Source organism: Callorhinus ursinus, unplaced genomic scaffold (genome assembly GCF_003265705.2).
Source record: "Callorhinus ursinus isolate GAN/ISIS: 27379988/994484 unplaced genomic scaffold, GSC_fseal_2.0 scaffold9, whole genome shotgun sequence".
NCBI classification, from domain to species: Eukaryota; Metazoa; Chordata; class Mammalia; order Carnivora; family Otariidae; genus Callorhinus; species Callorhinus ursinus.
This window is the reverse complement of record NW_027397071.1, coordinates 6005196-6030339: the sequence shown is the minus strand read 5'-3', so window position 1 is coordinate 6030339 and position 25144 is coordinate 6005196. Positions and strand designations below refer to the sequence as shown.

At 38.7% G+C, this 25144-nt stretch overlaps 2 protein-coding genes across 6 annotated transcripts in view; both read right to left on the bottom strand.

The window, feature by feature from the left end:
- PHTF1 (putative homeodomain transcription factor 1) overlaps positions 1 to 5340 on the bottom strand; it is a 47081-nt gene extending 41741 nt beyond the window's left edge. Inside the window, exons 1-4 of one of the 5 annotated variants that reach the window (XM_073896115.1) lie at positions 4479 to 5337; positions 4093 to 4167; positions 3679 to 3723; positions 3393 to 3449 (exon numbers count right to left, since the gene is read on the bottom strand). Coding sequence is in view for 3 of the 5 variants with exons in the window: in XM_025872456.2 (XP_025728241.1) it covers positions 3393 to 3449; positions 4093 to 4137 (102 nt within the window). In the remaining 2 variants the exon portion in view is untranslated. Of the gene's footprint in view, positions 1 to 3392; positions 3450 to 3678; positions 3724 to 4092; positions 4168 to 4478 lie in introns of all 5 variants that reach the window. The other 4 variants (XM_073896116.1, XM_025872456.2, XM_025872452.2 and 1 more) reach the window with 4 other exon arrangements.
- A 1694-nt stretch (positions 5341 to 7034) lies between these two features.
- The window catches only part of RSBN1 (round spermatid basic protein 1), a 53049-nt gene continuing 34939 nt past the window's right edge, over positions 7035 to 25144 (bottom strand). The window contains 3 exon segments of the mRNA XM_025872460.2: positions 7035 to 11653; positions 12292 to 12400; positions 13846 to 14013. Of these exon segments, the coding sequence (XP_025728245.1) occupies positions 11183 to 11653; positions 12292 to 12400; positions 13846 to 14013 (748 nt within the window). The 3' untranslated portion in view covers positions 7035 to 11182.

Genomic DNA, 25144 nt, shown 5'->3' with positions numbered 1-25144 from the left:
ATACCTTATACTCCAATCAGATATAGACAGGGCTATTTGTTCTTTTCTTAAACAAGTATTATACTTCTGTTTATAAGTACTTTTCCCCTTGTGCTCAGCATCTAGCAAAATCTTTAAACACAGTAGCCCAATAAACATTTGTGGAAGAGTTCACATCACTTTTCATACTCATAGTTAAGATTTTTAAAATTTACATCTTTTATAATTTTGAATATTTTTTAATTGAAGCATTGCTATTTTCTATTGCCATGTCCTCACATCTGCAAATTTTTCTCTTTCCAGTGATAACAATCTTTTGTTTTATTATTTATTGGAGTATAATTAACATACGGTTTCAGGTGTACAATACGATGATTCAACAATTCTATATGTTACTTATTACAATAGGTACCCTCTAATCCCTCTGATCTCTTTCACCCATCCATCATCAACCACTTCCCTTCTGGCAACCACCACTTTGTTCTCTGTATTTAAGAGTCTGTCTTGTCTTTTTTGTTTATTCATTTTTTTCATTTCATGAATTCCACATATGAGTGAAATCATATGGTATTTGTCTTTCTCTGTCTGACTCATTTCACTTAACATTATATCCTCTAGGCGCATCCATGTTGTTGCACATGGCAAGATCTCACTCTTTTTCATGGCTGAGTAGTATTCCATTGTGTGTGTGTGTGTGTATGTATGTATGTATATGTAATATCTTCTTTATCCATTCATCTACTGATAGACACTTAGGTTGCTTCTGTATCCTGGCTATTGTCAATGATGCAGCAATAAACATAGGGGTGCATATATCTTTTTGAAGTAGTGTTTTTGTTTTCTTTAGGGAAATACCCAGTAGAATTACTAGGTCATATGGTAATTCTATTTTTAATTTTTTGAGCAACTTCCTTACTGTTTTCCACAGCAGCTGCCACCAATTTACACTCCCACCAACAGTGCACAAGGTTTCCTTTTCCTTCACATTCTCACCAGTACTTGTTATTTCTTGTGTTTTTGAGTTTAGCCATTCTGACTGGTATGAGGTGACATCTCATTGTGGTTTTCATGATGAGTGATGTTGAGCCCCAAAGAGACTGTCTTTTCCCCATTGTATATTCTTGCCTCAAATTATATTTTTATTATATAATTTCTAATTTGACTGTATGGTGGTCTGATGTTGCTATGGCTCATTATTTTTAATTTTCTTTAATTTTTTGTTAAAAAATATTTATATTTGTACAATCTATTTTTAAACTGCACTAAATAGTTTGTATCCTATACTTTGGTCAATTTTTATCTAAGAGTTAAACATATTTAAAAAGATATCTTGGGGGGCACCTGGGTGGCTTAGTCATTAAGCATCTGCCTTCGGCTCAGGTCGTGATCCCAGGGTCCTGGGATCGAGCCCCGCATCGGGCTCCCTGCTCCGCGGGAAGCCTGCTTCTCCCTCTCCCACTCCCCCTGCTCATGTTCCCTCTCTCGCTGTGTCTCTCTCTGTCAGATAAATAAATAAAATCTTTTTAAAAAATAAAAAGATATCTTGGCTTTTCTCCCACCACCATTAGACTGTGAAATTCAAGTCTCTCTTGTTTACTGTATTCTTAGCACCTAGAACATGTTGGTACATCAGCTCAGCAAAATTTTTAGAGTTGTCTTTTATTCTTTCCACTGATGCTAAATTAAAAGTATACATTAAGGAATAATAAGGTAGATTACCTTATGACGGAACAATGAATAAAAAGACATAATAGAGGGTGTTAATTAAACACAGCAACAGACACTGAGTTCCTAGTATGAATCAAGATGTTCTAAGAAGGTAATGCAAACACAATTTCTACCTTTGAGGCCTATGAGGATGCACAGGTTAACAGGTAACTTTGATATAGTATACTAAAAGGAAGGTATGCATAAAATGGCATGAAATTAAGAGATGAGAAAATCTTTAGTTGGGCAGGGGAAGAAGGTAGGTAAGGCAATTTTATAGCAGTAAATAAAATCTTTTTAAGGATAAGGAAACCAAAACCCAGGAAAACTACAGTGCTGCTCAAGATCACAAGGCTAGAGATCGCAAAAAGATCTAACTCCCAGTTCTATGCTCTTTCCATTACACCTTACTTACTTACTATCAGTACTTTACAGCAACTAACAGAACAGGATTTAGAGAGTTACAAAATAAAATGTGGGGTGTTATTCATCCTACCCCATATCTTTAATATAGAAAAATCAAGGACTGTACAAAATTGTGAAAGTTAGCCATGTACCATGTAGTTTCAACAACTGCTAGTTGATTGGCCTATAAAAAGAATGCACCCTACAAGTGTTGGTTAAATGTATTTCACCCGAAATTTAAACAACCCAGTCCAATCAAGGTGACTTAGAGATAAACAGAACTATTAAATTATATGTATGTGTGGGTGGGTGTGATACTTTTTTTTTTTAAGTGTTAAGAAAGGGTCTGCAGCAAATCTTTAAAATAGCAAGGCAAGGTCCAAAAACAAGAATCTGCCCGCCATTATTCAGCACATTCCAAGGAAGTGAGACCCTGAATCTGTTGATCTAGGTATTAAAGCCAACATAGAGAGACATTCTTTTAGGGGCAGGGATGGTCTTTAGGCTTTTCCACATCTCTCAAGACTATCTGATTACATTTGACTACCAAGCAACCTTCCCATGACTAATTTGCACCACCCTCCCATCTCCTCCAGTACATGTTGAGCCCACAACCCTGACTTTGGAACATTAGGTTATTTAACCCTCCCCTCTGCTATTATAAATTAATAAACTGGCATTCTGAATCCATGTCAGTTTTTGGTTGGTTAACATGAAATTACCCTAAGAATCTGCACGGTTCTAAAAGCAGTGTAGAAAAAAGTTGAAGAACCTGGGAACTTAAAACCATACTCTAAACCGGTAATTGAAAAAGTGATTCAGGCCACAAATGGATTTGATTTGGCTTGCACAGGAAGAGAAAAAGGAGAAAGAAGAAAGAAAAAAGAAGAGGAGAATGAGGTGGGAGGAGGAGGTAGAGGAGGAGGAAAGGCGGGAAAGGGGAAGACACTCTAAAAAATCTGGATATTTCACATAAAAATGCATCTTCCCTGCTTCTCTTGAAAACTCAGGCTCTGGCAGTCCTGGGGCCACACTGCCGGCATAAGCAGCCACAACCCCCTTTATAGGGGACATTTGCTTTCTAACTCATCATAGACCAACCACTCCTTTCTATTTCCCTGATACTGAGGCCAAATGTCAATTGTCATTTGTCATTCTGCTTGCAGTGTTGTCTTCCTTATAAACGTCAAAGAATAAAGAATATCCATACTTGGTGGATAAGTGCAGATTTTATAAAAAGTACAATCCACTCTTCACATTAATTCAGTAAAACAAAGCTAGAATCAAAGAAATCCATTTACCTTAATCTGAGTCTGTTCGATTGACTTTTCCCATATCTGCTGATCATATGCTCCAATCTGAAATAGGGAGCAGGCTATTTGAATGATGCAAAGGAAAATCCTTCTATTTAGGTCAAATCTCACAAAAGTCATGAAACTATTAAGTATCAATATGGTACCTGGAAAAGGATTATGCTTCTCAGAGGTTAGAATTATTATTTCAAAGGGCTGTTTCCTTCAAAACTCTAAAGTAGCTGGATCTAAAAGTAAGCTAAAAAGCAATGTCCAAGATATTTCAAATTATTACCTTACAAGATATTTCCACTTCGTAAGGAAAACATCAGTAGGAAAACTAGAGAGGAATAAAAGGTAACGGGCAGCTCAGTAAGACTGCTGACAGTACCAATCTGAGCTGTGAAGATAAAAGTTTCAGGTCTAAAAAAAAAACAACAGCAGTTTGATCAGAAGCAAACTTTCAAAGCGTTGCTGTGGCATTGTGTGATGCAGCCTGGAGAAGGGGGGGGGACTAGAAAATCTTATTCGGGGACCTGGAGCTGAGTTTAAAAGACCTAATGACCTTGTGCATCGGTTTTCCATCTAAGTTGAGAGTCACCATGTAGGAACTCCTGGCACTACCAAGCTCAGGAAAAACTAGCAGGATAGTCTTTGCGGGAGCTTTCTGCAGGAACTATGCTTTACAAATAAAAAAGATTGATATTACCTTCTTTTGGTACCACGATATAGCATCTCTCTCATTTGAGGCCATCTGCGTCTCCAGGCAGAGAATGGGATTTCACTGAAAATGAAGGAAAACCAGTTGGTGAGTCCGGTTGCCGAAAGGTACTCTCCCACTTTGGGGAGAACGCAAAAAATCCCTTCTCTCAGCCTCTCCATGAGCTGCTGACTGTCTCTCTCCGGCTCTTTGCCAGGAAAAAAAAGAGAAAAACAGAAGCAAACCAAAAACCTCTGGCGCAGTGGCGCCCCGAGAAGCCTCTCTGCGATATTTGGTGCGAGCGTGTTACAGGGATGCAGGGGAGGGGAAGGGGTGGTGGCTGGAGGTTGAGCTACACACACCCCCTCCTCCGCTCCCCGGCGTCCGGCTCTCACCTGGTGCCCGCTGCCCCGCAGTCCGGCGGCCGGGACCTTCCTCCTCAGTGGCCCCAGCCCCGCCATGAGGCCGGGGGCGAGACTGCGGGCCCCGCAGGCCACATCCTCCCCCAGAGGCCGAGACGCCGGCGCGGCCGTTACCATGGAGACCGCGGAGGCCGCCGGGGCCTCGGAGGCAGCGGGCCGCCCAGCGCCCAGAGGAGCGCAGTCTGTTGCCGCAGACCCGGCGCCCTCCAAGCCCGACCTACAGGGTCACCGGACTGACCCCCCCCCCCTCCACCGAGAAGCCAAGAATGAACTGGGAAAGGAGGGGGATAAAAACCGACGGACGTCTTCGCTAGCCGCCAGCGGCTACGGCAATGGCCAGAGGCTCAGTGCCTCGCTGTTCGGGTGAAGGCCGAAGGCCCCCCCCGGCGCGGGAGGCAGCGGCTGCGGGACGGCAGGCGTGCGTCCTGCTAGGCCGGGCCGGCCGACGGGCCGTGACTCAGCCGGCCGAGAGCTGGGCGAGGGCAGCGCCGCAGATCGGGGTGCAGCCTGGCTGCGGCTTCCGCTTTCCGGGTTTTGCTGCTCAGATGGCTCCGCCCCCGCCCGGGCCTGGCCGCCGAGCCTCTGCCAGGCTTGGGGATGGAGGGGCTCGGAGCTACTCGAGCGTCAAGGCCAAGGCAGATCACCTCCAGGTCACGTCCGCAGAAATGACTTTCCCGGCCATCGATCTAAAGGGGGTCGGTCCTGTTCTTATTATAGCTCCCCGTTCAATCCTTTGTAACACTTATCTTTCTTTTACAGGTTTCTTTGTGCTTCATTATTTACTACCCGTCTTCCCCAAAGGGCTGTGGGCTCCGTGAGGTCAGAGCCTGGGGCCTGGCAGAAGCCTGGCACATAGGTTCTCAGTCTTGGCTGAACGAACGGACGTTCTCCTGAATTTACGCCGTCCTGGGACTAAGGGCGAGGCGGGCTGCGGCTTAATGATTGGCTTCCTCTCCCGCCCCCCAACAGCTCTGAGATTTAAGCTTCTGAGTGCTCGACGCCAAGGCAAGAGGAGGGACGGCTTGGGGCAGTTCCAGGGCACTTTTCGCAAATCAGGATAGGAGAAGGTGGAGGCGGGAAGAACTGTTTCGAGGTTAAGAATTCAAGCAGCCTGACAGAGGTCAGGAGAATAGAATGGTTGCGCCCTAAAGCGAGTATTTAAGAATACCTTAGTAAGGTTTTAAGCTGCTTTCCTCCTCTATACTGCACGTTTTTTGGCCACTAATGTAACACTGAGCCCTAACGGCCATTCCCACTCCACTCGAATCGGTGTCCTTGCTTGCATATAGCATTTGACTCAGATAAAGCTATGACAGATAATCGTCACACCAGCTACCACTTCAGAAAGCCTAAGAAATGCGATTCTAAGTTTTAAGAGCATTTCTTATCTATTAAATCGGGGTAAGGTGAAGTCCCATCTTACTGACAAGGAAAAAGCCACTAAGAAGTAAAAGTAACTCCCACAGAACTAAAAATTATTTCACCCAGGCCTGATTTTTATATTGCACACTTCTGATTTTGCTTCCTGACAGCTTTTCCCCTTAATTCTGTTGGGTTTCAGGACAAAGGGCCAACCTGAAAAAAACCCAAATGGATAAATGACAAATGAAAAAGTCATTGTGTATCTAAATATTTGCTTTAAGACATAAATTACAAGCATTTTACTTCATTGCTTAGCGCACAGAGACTTTGGGGGGAATTCATGTTAGAAGTGAAATCAGGTAAGTTGCATTATGGAATAGTAGGAAGTAGCAAATCATCTTCCAGGTGCCCCTTTTTACCAAGTTTTCAGTCCTTTCTAAGGCTGCCACAACACTGCATGGGCTTTCAACCAAGAACTGCATTCAAATCCCTGCCCCAATTAATGAACTGTGTGATCTCAGGCAATTTATTCAACCTAACAAGCCTGCTTTCTCACCTGTATTTATTATCTTCCTACTAAATACTAAGGTCTGTGAAGATTAAATGAGATACCCTCCTAGAAAGTGCCTGGCCTGCAGCGGTTACTCAGAACACATTAGTTCCCGTCCTTTTCTTTTCCTAATCAGAACCAAGGTCTATCAGGGCTTAGCAAGTATCTCAAAGAAAAGTTGACACAAAAACTGAGGAAAAAAACCCCACTGCATTGTGTCACTTAATACATTAATGACATCCAAAATGTCTATTCACCATCTTCATTAACACTGCTTGCTTGCATGTATTTTGAAAACTATGGACATCACCAGATTAAAAACTTAAGATTGTCCTCTCAAGCAGATACAAGCATCAGAGGGCACAAGTGCCACAAATGCCAAGTGTAGCTTTTCTTCTTCCCAAAAACTAGTTGCATCTCCGTATGATGGAATTTTCCCATTATCTCTGACCTTTTCTTTCTTTCTCTGACCTTTTCTTTAGGAAAGAAAAGTCACAAGATTTTCTAGAAGATTAGAAAATGACAGGGGACAAAGAAAGTGGGGGATTAATACTTTAAAAACAGGTTCCAGGTACCTAGAATTCACATGTACTATTCATTTTCTCATGAAACATAAGTAAAGGACAAATCAGACTTTTGTTTATTAAAAAAATACTTTACAGGGAAAAAAAAAACCTCTATGCATTCCATTGTCCTATTTTACAAAGAAATAGCTTAACAATTTAACACACTTAGACAGCTACAAAAAGCACTGTGTTAAAAGGATTATTATTCACACAAATTTAGATTTAAGACTATTCATTAAAAACCTTTTTAAAACACTCGTTAATGTCAATAAACAAACTAAGGCCACACAACGCAAATAGTCCGCCAGGCAAATTATACATTTCATCTATATGCAAAGACCTCTTAGATAAATTAAAGCCACAGGAAAAAAAAAAGTCTTAGCTGCCAATCAAAATGGAGTTTAGTCACAGAAAACACTATTACATGAAAATTTACAACATGTGATAGAAGTAGTACATAAGTATTTCTTTAGAGAATTGAAAAGTGCTATATTAAGAGACAGTGGTCTCAACTACATGCACAAGTGGATCATAAAAAATTTATGAAGGAAATGGAAGGCCATAATATTTATGGAGATACTTGCTTTTAAAGCAACAAACTTTCAGGATGAGGATAGGTCCCTTATGTGCTAAAGAAAAACATTTGTCTTGTACATTTCCTCTACTTACTGCATGACCAATAAATACAGCTACAACTTGTTTAAAAAAAAAACTTAGCAGAAATATGAATTTCTGCCATGTACTAGTGAAAGGCTTTTTTAGACCTGTAGCAATGACAAAATCGATTAGAAAGACACAAACTCAATTATCCTAAAGGTATAAATGCAAATAAGCTTTAATGGCAAATACAGATGAAAATATAATGGGCTAATATTAATGATCAAGAATATAGTCACTAAGGGTTTTCTTGAATCTTGGAGTCTCATTTCTAAATTAGTTTTCATTCTAGACACTACTTATAGAGGGAAAGGCAATAAGCAGAAGTTTCTCCAGGCATTAAGTGTGAACTTTATGCCTATTAAGACTGATGCAAGATGTTGCAAGACCTCTTTTCCTAAGGTTTGGTAAAGGATTTTATTAAACAAGCTCCATTTTCCCCCTACAAGAGCTTGTAATACCTGTCAACTGATATTCCAACTGTCTCCAAGGGGAAAGGGCACCTTTCAAGTTTTTAATTAAAAATAATAAAGTACCAGGGAAACAAATTCTAAGTACTGAATAAGCAAATTAAAAGTACAATTAAGCTTAGGAATTCATTTTTAAAGAGTTAAAACTTTGGAGGGGAAAACTAATATGTAGGTTTTTATTATTATTGCTTTATGAATTTGGGATACCTCTGAATCATAATCCTACTCCTAGCATATCTTGGTAATTACAGAATGACTTCTGGGGCAGGGGGAAAACTTTTATCCTTATTTATGAATACCATAAAATCATTCTAGTTACTAAGTTAGGAATATTCATTTATTGGGTCCTTTCCATAAGCACATTTTTAAAATATCCCTCTGCTCCACAAAATACTCCAACTTACAGCCACATTCTGCAAGTAATCTCAAAGAGTTGGCACAACAGATAATATACCAAAAAGGAAGATCAGCTTAAATTTCAGATACAACTTCACTGCCATCACTACTTTACAAATCAGAAGACGCCGGATTGCTCCATGCCTCACTCCACCAAACCAAATAATTTCAAGATTTAGAAAAGTTGCAATCATCTGTATCACTAAACTAGGATACAACTTTGAAAGCAGTAAGGAAACTCAAAACTTCAGCTTTTATATTCATCAGTCTTTAAAGCATGCTATTAAATCTAATACTCACATAGGACATTCAGTTTCCAGATACATTACTAGCTAAATGTTTCTCTCTCCATTCTATTGCAATTCTAACATACAATTAATTTATTAGTACATGATTTTAAACATTTGTATACTCTTTTAATGTGTTTATATTGGAGGTGAGGGTAGAAATATTTTATAAAAGGAAAATGGGGATTTGCTTTTGATTGTAGGTCTTTGCAGATCCGCTGGTTCCTGAGTGATTATACACAGTGCTGGCTGTCAGGAGACAGTCTCCTTGTTTATTAGTAATGACCAGCTTAGATGACAGATGGCATCTGCTGGATGGCAAGTGGGAGATGGGGAAATCGGATCTTGGAAGACAAGAAAATAAAAATAAAAAAAGTTTTTGCTTTAACAACCTTGTTCTTCATGATTATTTTAAAAAGCAAATGTTGCCTGAGAAGAATTCTACTTTGTACAGCCTAGTAAAGCTCTATGAAATTCTTCTGGACAGAAAAACAAAAACAAGAAAACCCAATCCACATACTTTTGTGATTAACCTCCCCCCCCTCCAAAATAACAAAAAACACCCTCAAAGGCAGGTCCCTTTAAAAACTAGTCTTGATAAACTAGAATTTACCCTAGAATTTATACCCAAGATTTTTAAAACACCCCTGCAATAATCACATTACTTTTCATACCATTCTAATTACCTTATTTACAAAGATAACTAAAACCAACATCACTTCCAATTCATAAATGGTTTACATTGAAATGTTTCTCTATTTGTCTTCATCCTTTGTAACAGAGAATACATACATATACATATATATAAGGAATAATACAGATTCTAACTAATCACTGCAGTATTTGCTGATGGTTACTTTTCTATCGGTTTACACAGTGACCTCTATACTTTGCTAATATGCATTTAACTACACAACAATATTGCACAAAGTAATATTTATATAAGATTTAGCCTATTTCAGAATATTTTAGAGAAAATTCATATTTGATATTTCAAAAGATGCAGCTAAGTTTTCATGGTGACAGACATAATAAAGCAGCATCTTTTTTTTTGCCTATGTTAAATGTAAATATTCCAAATCTCACCCTCCAGGAAAAAAAAATCTCCGAATTGCACAATAACCAGGTAGATACAAGAATCTGGTCTTAGGTGTGGGGAATACTCTTCCTTTAATGAACAAAAGGCCTATTGTATTATTAACTAAGAGAAAGTGAAATGTGTATCATGTTAACATTCTAAAACAATAGAAAGTTAAGACTACACCAGCTATATGAACTGTGCCTGTTTGGAAAAAAAAAGAAAAATTTAAATACTCAGGCACTAAGCAGTAGGTTACCTGAAACTCTAGGATGAAGTCTAGTGCCATATTTTTTAATAGACCATAGCAACACAGAATAATAGTAAACAAACCCAAGTATTCACCAGTTAAAACTGTGAATTGAAGTGTCTCAACAGATCTTTATCATGAAGAAGTTGATGCCAAGTGACAAAAATGGTTTTTCCTAAGTTTCATGCACAAAATATGGCAGCCTCATCAGAAAGATTGGTATCATTCTCTAAATCTGATACTTGTGATCAATTTAGGAAGCAAAAGTATCCACACAAAATGTGAGGATGCTAGGTAGCAGAATGATAGAGTATCATGTCAACATTATCTCTTTTACCCAATTATCTTCTACAGTTACCATGTATTCTAGAAGAGATTAATGAACCATGGATAATGAATGACCAAGGACTATTCATCTTTAGATATTTTTAATTGAAATATCCACTGGGCTTTAAATAACAGATACAAAAAAGACAGTTTGGATCAGAAAGTGCTGTGCTTTCTCTTTTGTTAAGAAACCAGAGAGCCACTGAATTTTCCTTAGAAACTACCTGTTCTTTGCGGTTGGAACTTACTTGCCCATGAACAAGATGAAAGAACTCCTTCCTGCAACTTTTGCCATTTTTACTGTGGTAACTGAATCCGTGCCATAAAGACACAAGTACCAAAGCATAAATCTGATCTTCTATCATAAAACAGCAAATATGGCAAGAGACAAGGCAAGATAAAATTACGGGAAGTGAATAATTTACCAAATAAGAATCTGTTATTCCAGAGAATTCTGTTTGATTTGAAGAAGAGATTGAATTGTTACCTCACACCTTAAAACAGAAAGTAGCAGCAGACCCACTATTACATACTGTACTAACGGGATAAGATACAACTCTTAACTTTGCATAATCTGTGTAAAAAAGATATGCTTGACATTTGTGGAATGTCATTTCTCTTTATAGAATTATAGGCAAGATTTCTCCAATAAAACTTAACTTAAGCCAGTTATAAAACTATAACTTCACATCAAAATTTAAAAAAGTTAAAAAATGTGTTTGAATATGTACATATCACACAGGAGTGCTCGAATGTTCCTGTAGATTGTGTTGCTGGTCAGAGTCCAGTCTACTTTCCACCTTTAAAACTGGAACAGGCTGAGTCATCTGATCTTGCTGTAGTTTAAGTTCCGATGAAGGGAAGGATGATGAAGCAGTTGTCAAAAGCTGCATCTCTCTGCATGTTTCCTCAGATTCAGTTTTTACCCTCACACACTGGGAGTCAACTTCTAATTCTTGCTTTCCAGTTAAATCACAGTCCATGGTAGAACTGCTTTCTGTGTTTTGAGTGGCTTCCACAACAGGGTGGTACTGTTTAAGCCTTATATGCCAAGCTAAGCTGCACACTGCTGACACTGTTTTGAACTGATGAATGACATTTCTAGGGATGAAGTAAATATCATTGTCACACAGCTGAATTCTAGCGTAACGAATGCCTTCCCGCCTCATTTGGTTTAGTTTAGCTTCATCCACCCACTGTACACACTGCAGAGAAAAGAAAGTTGCATGACACTTTAAAATATGTAGAAATTTACTCATATAAAACATCAGAATTAACACAGGAAAACAGGAGTAGGGCCAAATTAAAGCCAAGCAATACTAAATAATAGACAACTTTCTAAAATTTCCTGTAATGCCTGGGAAACACTTGTCCTCATACTTTACTACCTCTCTAGTAACAAAGTACAGGTTAAAGTCAGGATGGCCTAAGGAATTATTTAAACAACTGTTTCAAAATGCAGCTAAAATACAATAATGTATTCTTTGCCACACAGAAGGGCAACATTTATCTGCTCCTGTGTCTTTCAACCTTTTGCATGTGAGGACACACAGTGCAATGGGGTTATCAGGGGAGACTCCTTCCAGCCGGAACTGAGCAGCCTAGACCTTCTGACCATCTGGGCCCACCTGGCGTCCCAAATATTAAAGGGATTTCAAGCATTCTGCTTGGGAAGCTCTGTTTTAATAACTTTCTGACACCCTCCACACACAGCTTTTAATAGTAATAAAATTAAATTTACCATCCCATGTATCCAACTATAAGATCAATGCAAAATAAAATGGGTAACAGGCACTTATTTCTATTATCTCACTCAAAAGGTAATAAAAAAGCAAGAGTTTACCTGGGAAACCGGAGGTTCATGAAGGTCTAACTGAAGTCTCTGTACAACATCAGTAAAATCCTCAGCATGAAAACAAATCACATCTTTGGTTATGCGAGGTTGGTCACTCCTAAGATTAACAAAATCAAATTTTAGGAACATGCATCTCATAATGGAAAATGATGACAAATTTCATTTCTATTCCTAAAAATGCTATTACTAGCCTAGAAATAGACCCACAGCTCCTACAAACAAGAGTGTACATTTACGTTTTTTAATTTAGACTTTAAAAATAAAACACCAACAAAGCTGTTTTAAAAAAATGAAAATTAGTTGTTACAAAATCAAAATAACAATGACTAAAAACAGTTTCATTCTAAATCAGTTGCATCTGCATCCTCTCACCACTCTGCCCCACCATTTCCAGGCCACCCTTTAATGTCATCATCAGGATGGAACAAAGTGGGAGAGAAAACGTATCAGCCACACAAATACCACGCCTTCAGTTTCCAAAGTAGTGAGGGGGAAAAAAAAGCTGAATGACGTACTTGAAATACTTACTGTCGAGCTGTGATTGAACTATACTTCTAAATAAGGTCAGATCAAACTCTATAGTAATATTGAAGGCTCTGAAGTTATAAATATGAAAAGCAAAACAGTTTTTAAATAAGCTAAATTCTATGCTCTGAGCTTTGGGTTCCAACTGAATGTAAAAGGGTGAAGCAACAGGGCGCCTGGGTGGCTCAGTTGTTAAGTGTCTGCCTTCAGCTCAGAAGGGTCCTGGGATGGAGCCCCACACTGGGCTCCCTGCTCAGCAGGAAGTCTGCTTCTCCCTCTCCCACTCCCCGTGCTTGTGTTCCCTCTCTTGTCTCTGTCTAATAAATAAATAAAATCTTTTAAAAAAGGGGGGGGTGCAGCCACTATGGAAAATAGTATTAGCAGTTCCTCCAAAAATTAAAAATAAAATTATCAAATGATCTAGCAATTCCACTTCTGGGTATATACCCAAAAAACTGAAAGCAGAGACATGAAGAGATACTTGTTCACAGCAGCCAAAAGGTGGAAGCAACCCAAGTGTCCACTGATGAATGAATGCTAATATACCATATACATATAATGGAATACTATTCAGCCTTAAAAAGGAAGGAAATTATAACACATGGTACAATAGGGATGAACCCTGAGGATATTATGCTAACAAAAATAAGCCAGTCACAAAAAACTACTGTATGATTCCACTTATATGAAGTATTTAAAGTAGTCAAAATCACAGAAACAGAAAGTACAATGAAGGTTACCAGGCGCTGGGGAGAGAGGAGAAAGGGAGTTATTGTTAAGTGGGTATAGAGTTACAGTTCTGCAAGATAAAGTTTTCTAAATCTGCTTCACAACAATGTAAATATACTTAACACCACTGAAATGTACACTTAAAATGATTAAGATTTTTCAGTTTAGTTTTATGTTACGAGTATTTTACCACGATTTCTAAAAAAGTTAGTCCCCAACCTTTTAAATTGAGTCCACATTTTCTCAAACAACATTAACCAACCTTGCAGTTGAGTTCCCTTAACTTACCATTCACCAAACTGCACAGCTTTCAAAACCCCAACAGCAGCCGTACTCTGCCAGTCAAACCCCTGACCTACATGGTCGGCATGAGCTCTTGTCCTATCTTCAAAGAGGACTTCACGGGGTTCACTGGTCCGAGGTAGGTACTGGAGATTTTTAATTTCATTCATTGATCTGGAGTTGATTTGGTTGTGAAGTAAAGGGGGGGAAAGTATTAACAGCAATAAGGTGAAAAAGGCTGCTAAAATATCAAATTTTAAATAAGACCAGGACTAATAAGGATTCAATGATTTTGATCATTAGCATTTAACATATTATATATTGTAATGCTTAATATGATTACCTTCTTCCCTCAGGATGTCATAATATAGAAGCTATATCTTTGATCTGGCTCAAGTGTAGTGTTGGAATATACAAAATTTACTTTTCTAAAACTAAATTCAGAAAACACAATTCAAAGTTCAAGGCTATATGTTTCTTTACTCTGAGTCATCTTAACTCTCAAAACATTCTACTAGACCTGATTCAAGATGGCAAACCTGAGCATGTACTTGATCTCCTTCTACATTAAAATGAAAGTAAAAGGCTTCAAACTAATATGGTAGGAGTGAGGGAGGGGAGATGCACGAATGGATGGGAGTACAGATGAAACAGACTGGTTATGAAGTGATAACTGTTGATACTGAATACATGAGAATTAATTTTCTTCTGCTTTTTTATGTACTCAAAAATTTCTAAATCTAATAATCTAAAGATAGTAAAGGAATGAATAAGAACCAACAAAGGAAATGAATTAATTAACAATATCAACAAATTTCTGGAAGGTGGAAAATGATCACAAATGTCTTAGACTAATAAACTGAGCAGAAAAAGCCACAGGCCTAGAATACACATGAAGGGAATGGTAACTAAAAAGGCAGCTGGCCTAATGTCCACAATAGCCAAACTGTGGAAAGAGCCAAGATGTCCATCGACAGATGAATGGATAAAGAAGATGTCGTATATAAACACAATGGAATATTATGCAGCCATCAAATGGAATGAGATCTTGCCATTTGCAGGGTATTATGCTGAGTGAAATAAGTCAATCAGAGAAAGACATGTATCATATGACCTCACTGATATGAGGAATTCTTAATCTCAGGAAACAAACAGGGTTGCTGGAGTGGTGGGGGGTGGGAGGGATAGGGTGGCTGGGTGAAAGACACTGGGGAGGGTATGTGCTATGGTGAGCGCTGTGAATTGTGCAAGACTGTTGAATCACAGATCTGTACTTCTGAAACAAATAATGCAATATATGTTAAGGAAAAAAAAAAGAAGATAGCAGGAGGGGAAGAATGAAGGGGAGTAAATCGGAGGGGGAGACGAACCATGAGAGACGATGGACTCTGAGAAACAAACTGAGGGTTCTAGAGGGTAGGGGGGTGGGGGATGGGTTAGCCTGGTGATGGGTATTAAAGAGGGCACATTCTGCATGGAGCACTGGGTGTTATGCACAAACAATGAATCATGGAACACGACATCAAAAACTAATGATGTAATGTCTGGTGATTAACATAACAATAAAAAATTTAAAGAAAAAAATAAAAAATAAAAAGGCAGCTGGCCTGCCCAAAAGACCTTAGAGAAGCGTAAGAGGCAAAGGGGGAGAACAAAAGAAAAAGAAAAGAGGAGAGGAGAGAGGAGAAGAGAGAAAGAAAAAGAGAAAAAAGGCCAAGTATAATGATGATAATAGATAGAAATCAGGTAAGGCTGAGAAAGAGGGAATTAAAGTGAAATTCTGCAAATAAGCCAGTCACCTGCCACCCCTGTGGATAAAATGAAGTCAGGCACCTAACCCCATGGAAAAGACTATGATTGACCCCCCCCCAGCATCCATCTCTATTTATTTCCCTGACAAAACTCTGATTCTCATTAGGTATCTGCTCCTACCGTGTAAAGGACCTCATTTACAAGCTTCAGAAGTAGTCCTAATGAATCCTGACAAATTGTGGTAAGTGCATTCCCCTTGCCAGTGACGGATTTAAAAATGGGAATGAACTGATTCTGGCCAGCAGTTAAGAGAGGAAATCTGCTAAGGAGACTTGGGAAGTTTCCTAGCCCTGAGAGAGAAGTACCAGAAAAGACAGTTTTTTCTTCTATTGCATATAACCAGATCCATGTGATGCCTAGAACCGTAATCATCATCCAGGAACCATAAAGAAAGCCATCATGAGTACAAAGCACAGGCAAAGAGAATGACAGAGTGGACAAAAGGAAAAAAACCTGATTCTTTGATGAATGTACTGAGTCACTGACCATATATATATATATATAGTGCCTAGGGCCAAGCTGCTGGACTTCTTGATACATGGGATAACATTTTATGAACCAGTTTGAATCAAGATTTTTGTTGCTTGTGGCCAAAAGCATCCTGATAAACTTTCAGCAAAAAAAACAAAACAAAACAAAACAAAAAACCTTGTGTGTTCTTCTCTAAAGACACTGAACTTACCATATCAATAGAACTAATGTAATCCTCCAGCATGTGGACATATCCTTTAATGTCCAGTTCTATACCTATTAACTCTATAGTGAAGCCTACCTAGTGACAAGCCTCACTAAAATATAAAATATACATAGAACGCTCAATAAGCCCAATGCTTTATTTCTAAACATGAATGTGTCAACCACAAATCACCAACTATGTGAAGACAGCCTGTAGCAGCCTGACAAAGACCAAAATAAACAATGCTGAAATGTAAGAATTCAAAAGAAAGGTTAAAAGACAAAAATCAAGTGAATGTCCCAAAATCAAAAGCAAAAAGATAATAGGAAATATGAGAATAATCAAAAGAGATCTATTACTCAACCAACAGTGGTTTCAGAAAGAAATAACAGTGAAAATGAAGAGATTACCAAAGCAATTTAGCAAGAAAAATTCCCAGAAAAGGAGACACAAATCTTTAAAATTTAAGGGACCTACCAAACAACAAAAAGGATTAAATATAAGAATAAGAATGAAAGACCCAGGGGCGCCTGGGTGGCTGTCATTAAGCGTCTGCCTTCAGCTCAGGTCATGATCCCAGGGTCCTGGGATCGAGCCCCACATCGGGCTCCCTGCTCAGCGGGAAGCCTGCTTCTCTCTCTCCTGCTCCCCCTGCTTGTGTTCCCTCTCTCGCTGTGTCTCTCTCTGTCAAATAAATAAATTTAAAAAAAAAAAATGAAAGACCCAAATACATTATTGTGAAATTAAGCTTTCAGAGAGGAAAAGAAAAAAGATTACCTACAAAAAAACCCCAAAATTAAACTGGCATTAAGACTTCTCATAAACAATATTACATACCAGAAGACACTGGAGCAATGCTAAAAGTATTTAGGGAAAATATATCCTCTGGAATCCAGCTAAACTATCAATCCTATTTAATGAGAAAAAATTTTTCAGACATATAATGACTCAGCATACCCTCCTTTTGTTAGAATATTACCTGAGAATGTGCTAAAGCAAGAGAAGGAAATAAGCCTAGGAAGAAGACAACTGTAGGTTAATGTAAAAATGCATTAAGTGGGAAGTCCTAGGTTGGTAACTGAAGTAAAGCTTTTCACACTGAAGAGAACACAGAGCTCCAAAAGATTTCCAGATAAAAAAAAATGATGTATTAGTAGAGAGTATGATTAAAGTTCTGGATTACTGAGGATATGATAAAAGCACAGAATCCAAGGTAACTATCAATATTCTCAAAAAAAAAAAGACTAATTAAAAAGCCAAAGTCAGAGTCATAGGGTAGAAAGTATGATTCTACAAGAAAGAAATGTATTTGGAGCAAAAAAGAATACAAAATATTAGGGATATGGTCAAGAAAAGTATATGTCCCCCTTCAAAAGAGGGGTAAATCAGAAACTGCAGGGAAAATAGAACAATTTTCTTTAAAAAAAAAAAAAAGCACAATCCAAACATGAAACTCATTAAAATGTGCATGATTTTCAATATCTAGGTGAAATACAGGAAAGAATCATCCTTTTGTATATTATCCCTTTGAACGTTAACATAACATTGGAACTTTAGGATACAAATTTTTAACCCACTGGTTAGGTCTGCAGTAAACTTACCTTCCCATAATATTATAAATGCCATTTACTGACTTTCAAATTGTAGAACAGACCTATTGATAAAGCATATAAAACCTAATTTTAAAGCAGAATATAAATTAACCTCAACAATGTATAAGCAAAGCTGGCAAAAAGTTGAAAGGGGGAACAAGAGGGTAAAGGAAGGGTCATTTAACTGCTTGGAGAACAGGAAGGAGTCCCTATCTGTCATACCAAGAAATTGACAAGTTTCCTGCCACAGTCTTCAAACAAAAGGCATTAAAAAACAGAAATGGTCTTTTGTCTCTGGTAAAAAGGAGGGAAAGGTGTCTAGGATTTTTCATTACAAACCCTACTGTACCATTTGATTTTTTAAAACCCTGTGCATGTATTTAACTCTAAAGTACATAAATTCAAAGATCATCTTCATTAGCAGTGCCCTTGATAACCAGAGAGCTTCTCACATTGATTCCACCATTTTCAGCAATACAGAGTTCTCATTAACACAAAAAGATGACATTACTGTTTAAGTTCTGATTTACTCACTCTAATTCAAACTGCTTTTGAACGCCTCACTCAAGAATATTTAACCCCAATAAAATCTGACAGCCCCTCAGATTAGTGGAGAAAAAATAAATTAAGTAAATGATGTTGGTACAGCTGCCTAATTACTTGGAAAAAACGATGAATGCCTGCCTCTGTCCTGAAATCAATACCAGGTAAGTAAAACATGTAAATACTGAAATCACAAAAGTACTAGGATAAAATGTAGATGAATATTTTGTAATACTCAATGAGAGAAGGGCATTTCTAAGTCAGCCACTAGGAGAGAAACCTCAGAGGAAAAGATAGATCTGTGTGTAAAGAAAAATAAACTGGGAAGAAAAAAAAACAAAAAACAAAAACTGTGAGTAAAGAAAAAACTGACGCTGAAAGAAAAAAATGAGCAGGAAAACTTGCAAAATAAAAAAAGTTAATAGTCCTAAAAAAAGGGAAATTTTAAATGAAAAACAGCCTAGTAAACATATGGATAAAATGAAAAGGGAATCACAAAAGAAATACAAACCCCTCAAAGAAGAACTAATCAAAATGAGACATCTCTGTCCAATCAGATCAACGAAGTTTAAAAAAAAAAGTTAATGGAGGGTATGGGGAAAAGGGTGTACTGTCTTACTATTTGGGTGGGAGTATAAATTGGTACACTTCTGGATCAACTTAGAAATGTGTATATACTCTGCACCTTTAAAATTTCTACTAAGACAATAAACATGCATATGCACAAAGATATATTTATCCACCTACCTACCAACCAGCCAGCCAGCCAGCTACCCACAATCAATGATGTGTTAAACATTCCTAAAAACCAGCTTCAGGGGAAGATAGCTGATTGTAGCTGCTTTGCTTATTTCTGTGGTATAAATACTCCCAACATGGCCAATTTCAAGTAACTAATGTGACCTCGTTCGATGTGGCATCGGGAGGCTAATAATGGCCCTGGGAGCCTGGCTCCAGCATACCACTGTCATGTTTGTCGAAGTCCTGTTTACATTGAAAAATTGGAAGCAACTTACACTAAAAAAGAATTGGTTAAGTAAATCTTGATACAACCATTCAGTGAGAACATAGTCATTCAAAAATTATGATATAGCTGCATCTTAATATAACACATATAAGGGGTTAAAAAAAAACCCAAGTTTTAAAGTAAACATCATGTAAAGAATGAGTTCATTTGTGTACAAAGTTTAGGAGTATAATACAGACTGAAACTTGAAAGGTTAATATGCCTAAATAGGTGGGATTATGGGTATTTTTTGCCTTCTTTTTACTTTTTTCTATTACCGGATTTTTCTAAAAGTTTGTAACAATCAGGAAACAAACAATGCTCATTTCCTTTTTTGAAAAATCATAGAACAAAACAATGTATACAGTACTTAAGAATTTAGGATTTCCAGACTCATCATCATGATATACAAAAACTGACATGGTCTAAGCAGTGTGCAGAAGTAGTTTACTGCCAGGTTCTACCATACCATCACCTTGCATTCATATATAGTTTTTTACAAAGTATTTTCATACAGTATCTCAAGTACCTAAGGTTATTCCATATTTAGCTTTAGCATCGTTCCCCTATAAGCTTTAAGATAAGGTCTAGACTAGTCCATTAAAGCTCATTTCTGGAGGAGTGGAGCAAGATGGTGGAGGAGTAGGAGACCTGGTTTTCGTCTGGTCTCAGGAATTCAGCTGAATGGGGATCAAACCATTCTGAACACCTACGAACTCAACAGGCGATCTAAGAAGAGAGTAGCAACAACTCTCTGAACAGGGAAGCGACCACTTACTGGAAGGTAGGACGTGCGGAGAAGTGAATCCAAGGCGATATTCGGGAGGATAGACGGCAGGGGAGGGGGCCTCCGTTGACCGCTTCTGGCAAGTGATAGAGCCGCGGAGCACAAAATCGGAATTTTAGAAGTCGGCTCTGCTGAGGGATGTCGCTCCAGTGGCTAAGCAGGGGGTGGAACCCTCGTGGGACAGTGTAGTCTCAGGACCCTCGGGGTCACAGAAAGACCGGGGGTGCCTGAGTGCAGCAGAGCTCCCAGCTATCTGAGCGAGGAAGCCGGCTGCAGAAACGGAGCCGAGGCGCGGGCTCTCAGCTCGGGGTTGCCATAAACTGTGATCCGCGGCCCAGTTGGGCCACTGCTCCTCCATCAGGGACCCAACAAGCGGCAGATCCGGGGAGACTCCCCCTCCTCCCCTGGGAGGAGCGGCGCGGGAACGCAGGGATCTGCTGGGTTTGGAGACTCCACACGGGGTCGGGTGCCAAAGACAGAAACGCTTGGTCACAGGCCAGGTGAGCACGGAGTGCGGCTGGAGACCAGGGAGACGGGAGTGACTGCTTTTCTCTGGGGGCGCACTGAGGAGCGGGACCCCGAGTTCTCAGCTCCTCCGGGTGGAGATTGGGAGGCCACCATTTTCACCCTGGTCCTCCAAAGCTGAACCGAGAGCTTGCAGGGAACAAAAGCTCCTGAGAGCAAACCTGAGCAGATTGCTTAGCCCGGACCGACAAGGGCGGGGCAATTCCACCTCCGGCAAAGACATCTGGGAACCACGGCAACAGACCCCTCCCCCAGAAGATCAGCGCGAACAGCCAGCAAGCCAAGACCAAGTTTACCAATCAAAGAGAAGGGGAGAACTCCAGCGCTAGGGGAATACTGCACATAGAATTCATGGCTTTTTTTACCATGATTCATTAGTTTTTCAAAGTTAATTTTTTTAACTTTTTTAATTTTTCTTTTTCCCTTTTTCAACCAACATCTTATCAATCCCTTTTCAAAAAAACATTTTTTATTTTTCATTTTTAGAGTCATATTTTATCCCTTCATAGTAGTTACCCTTATTTTTGGCATATATATATGTTGTTGTCTCTTTAAAATTTTGAGATACAGTTTCTTCTAACAGATCAAAATATACCCTAAATCACTAGTGTATGGCTTTGTTCTAGTCTTCTGCCTGATCACATTCTTTTTTTTTTAAATCGTCTTTTTTCAAACAACTTATCAATTCCTTTTATAAAATCTTTTATAATTTTCATCTTTACACTCATCTTCCATCCCTTCATTGTAACAACCCTTATTTTGTACATATATATGTCTTTCTTCCTTTAAAATTTTAGGAGGCACTTTTTTCTAAAAGACCAAAATACACCCAAAATCTAGTGTGTGGCACTGATCTATGCACTAGCCTGATCATATTTGATCATATTCTGTTTTTTTTTCTGTATTGTTCTGTTTTTGTTTTTATCTTTTTCTTTTTTTTCTCTTTCTTTTTTCTTTCTTTCCCTTTCTTTTCCCCTGGTTTCAGGTCTTTTCTGATTTGTATAGAGTATATTTGCTGGGGACGTTGTTAACCTGTTAGCATTTTGTTCTCTCATCTATTCTCTGCTGGACAAACTGACAAGATGAAAAAAATCACCTCAGCAAAAAGAACAAGAGGTAGTACCGTCTGCCAGGGACCTACTCAATACGGACATTAGTGCGATGTCGGACCTAGAGTTCAGAATCATGACTTTAAAGATACTAGCTGGGCTTGAAAAAAGCGTGGAAGTTATTAGAGAAACCCTTTCTGGAGAAATAAAAGAACTAAAATCTAACCAAGTCGAAATCAAAAAAGCTATTAATGGGGTGCAATCAAAAATGGAGGCTCTAACTGCTAGGATAAATGAGGCAGAAGAGAGAATCAGCAATATAGAAGACCAAATGATGGAAAATAAAGAGGCTGAGAAAAAGAGAAACAACTACAGGATCACGAGGGCAGAATTCGAGAGATAAGCGATACGATAAGATGAAACAACATTAGAATAATTGGGATCCCAGAAGAAGAAGAAAGAGAGAGAGGGGCAGAAGGTATATTGGAGCAAATAATAGCAGAGAACTTCCCTAATGTGAGGAAGGAAACAGGCATCAAAATCCAGGAGGCACAGAGAACCCCTCTCAAAATCAGTAAAAATAGGTCAACACCCCGACATCTAATAGTAAAACTTACGAGTCTCAGAGACAAAGAGAAAATCCTGAAAGCAGCTCGGGAGAAGAGATATGTAACCTACAATGGTAGAAATATTAGATTGGCAACAGACCTATCCATAGAGACCTGGCAGGCCAGAAAGGACTGGCATGGTATCTTCAGACCACTAAACGAGAAAAATATGCAGCCAAGAATACTATATCCAGCTAGGCTCTCATTGAAAATTGAAGGAGAGATAAAAAGCTTCCAGGACAAACAAAAGCTAAAGGAATTTGCAAACGCGAAACCAGCCCTCCAAGAAATATTAAAAGGGGTCCTCTAAGCAAAGAGAGAGCCTAAAAGCAGCATAGATCAGAAAGGAACACAGGCAATATACAGTCACAGTCACCTTACAGGCAATACAATGGCACTAAATTCATATCTTTCAATAGTTACCCTGAATGTAAACGGGCTAAATGCCCCAATCAAAAGACACAGGCTATCAGATTGGATTAAAAAACAAGACCCATCAATATGCTGCCTGCAAGAGACTCATTTTAGACCCAAAGACACCCCCAGATTGAAAGTGAGGGGGTGGAAAACCATTTACCATGCTCATGGACACCAAAAGAAAGCTGGGGTGGCAATCCTTATATCAGACAAATTAGATTTTAAAACAAAGACTGTAATAAGAGATGAAGAAGGACACTATATCCTACTTAAAGGGTCTTTCCAACAAGAAGATCTAACAATTGTAAATATCTATGCCCCTAACATGGGAGCAGCCAATTATATAAGGCAATTATTAACAAAAACGAAGAAACACATTGACAACAATACAATAATAGTGGGGGACTTTAACACCCCCCTGACTGAAATGGACAGATCATCTAAGCAAAAGATCAACAAGGAAATAAAGACTTTAAATGGCACAGTGGACCAAATGGACTTCACAGACATATTCAGAACATTCCATCCCAAAGCAACGGAATACACACTCTTCTCTAGTGCCCATGGAACATTCTCCAGAATTGATCACATCCTAGGTCACAAATCAGGTCTCAATCGGTACCAAAAGATTGGGATTATTCCCTGCATATTTTCAGACCACAATGCTTTGAAACTAGAACTCAATCACAAGAGGAAAGTCAGGTAGAACTCAAATACATGGAGGCTAAAGAGCATCCTGCTAAAGAATGAATGGGTCAGCCAGGAAATTGAAGAATTTAAAAAATTCATGGAAACCAATGAAAATGAAAACACAACTGTTCAAACTCTTTGGGATACAGCAAAGGCAGTCCTGAGAGGAAAGTATATAGCAATACAAGCCTTTCTCAAGAAACAAGAAAGGTCTCAAATACACAACCTAACCCTACACCTAAAGGAGCTGGAGAAAGAACAGCAAATAAAGCCTAAACCCAGCAGGAGAAGAGAAATAATAAAGATCAGAGCAGAAATCAATGAAATAGAAACCAAAACAACAGTAGAACAGATCAACGCAACTAAGAGCTGATTCTTTGAAAGAACTAACAAGACTGATAAGCCCCTGGCCAGATTTAACAAAAAGAAAAGAGAAATGACCCAAATCAACAAAATCATGAATGAAAGAGGAGAGATCACAACCAACACCAAAGAAATACAAACAATTATAAGAACATATTATGAGCAACTCTATGCCAGCAAATTAGATAACCTGGAAGAAATGGGTGCATTCCTAGAGATGTATCAACTACCAGAATTGAACCAGGAAGAAATAGAAAACCTAACAGACCTATAACCACTAAGGAAATTGAAGCAGTCATCAAAAACCTCCCAACAAACAAAAGCCCAGGGCCAGATGGCTTCCCAGGGGAATTCTGCCAAACATTTAAAGAATTAATACCTATTCTCCTGAAACTGTTCCAAAAAATAGTAATGGAAGGAAAACTTCCAAACTCGTTTTATGAGGCCACCATTACCTTGATCCCAAAACCAGACAAAGACCTCATCAAAAAGGAGAATTATAGACCAATACCCTTGATGAACATGGATGCAAAAATTCTCACCAAAATACTAGCCAACAGGATCCAACAGTACATTAAAAGGATTATTCACCATGACCAACTGGGATTTATCCCTGGGCTGCAAGGTTGGTTCAACATCCGCACATCAATCAACGTGATACAATACATTAACAAAAGAAAGAACAAGAATCATATGATCCTCTCAATAGATGCAGAAAAAGCATTTGACAAAGTACAGCATCCTTTCTTGATCAAAACTCTTCAGAGTATAGGGATAGAGGGTACATACCTCAATATCATAAAAGCCATCTATGAAAAACCTACAGCGAATATCATTCTCAATGGGGAAAAACTGAGAGCTTTCCCCCTAAGGTCAGGAACGCGGCAGGGATGTCCACTCTCACCACTGCTATTCAACATAGTATTAGAAGTCCTAGCCACAGCAATCAGACAACAAAAAGAAATCAAAGGCATCCAAATCGGCAAAGAGGAAGTCAAACTCTCACTCTCTGCAGATGATATGATACTGTATGTGGAAAACCCAAAAAACTCCACCCCAAAACTGCTAGAACTCATACAGGAATTCAGTAAAGTAGCAGGATATAAAATCAATGCACAGAAATCAGTGGCATTCGTACACACCAACAACAAGACAGAAGAGAGACAAATCAAGGAGTCGATCCCATTTACAATTGCACCCAAAACCATAGGATACCTAGAAATAAATTTAACCAAAG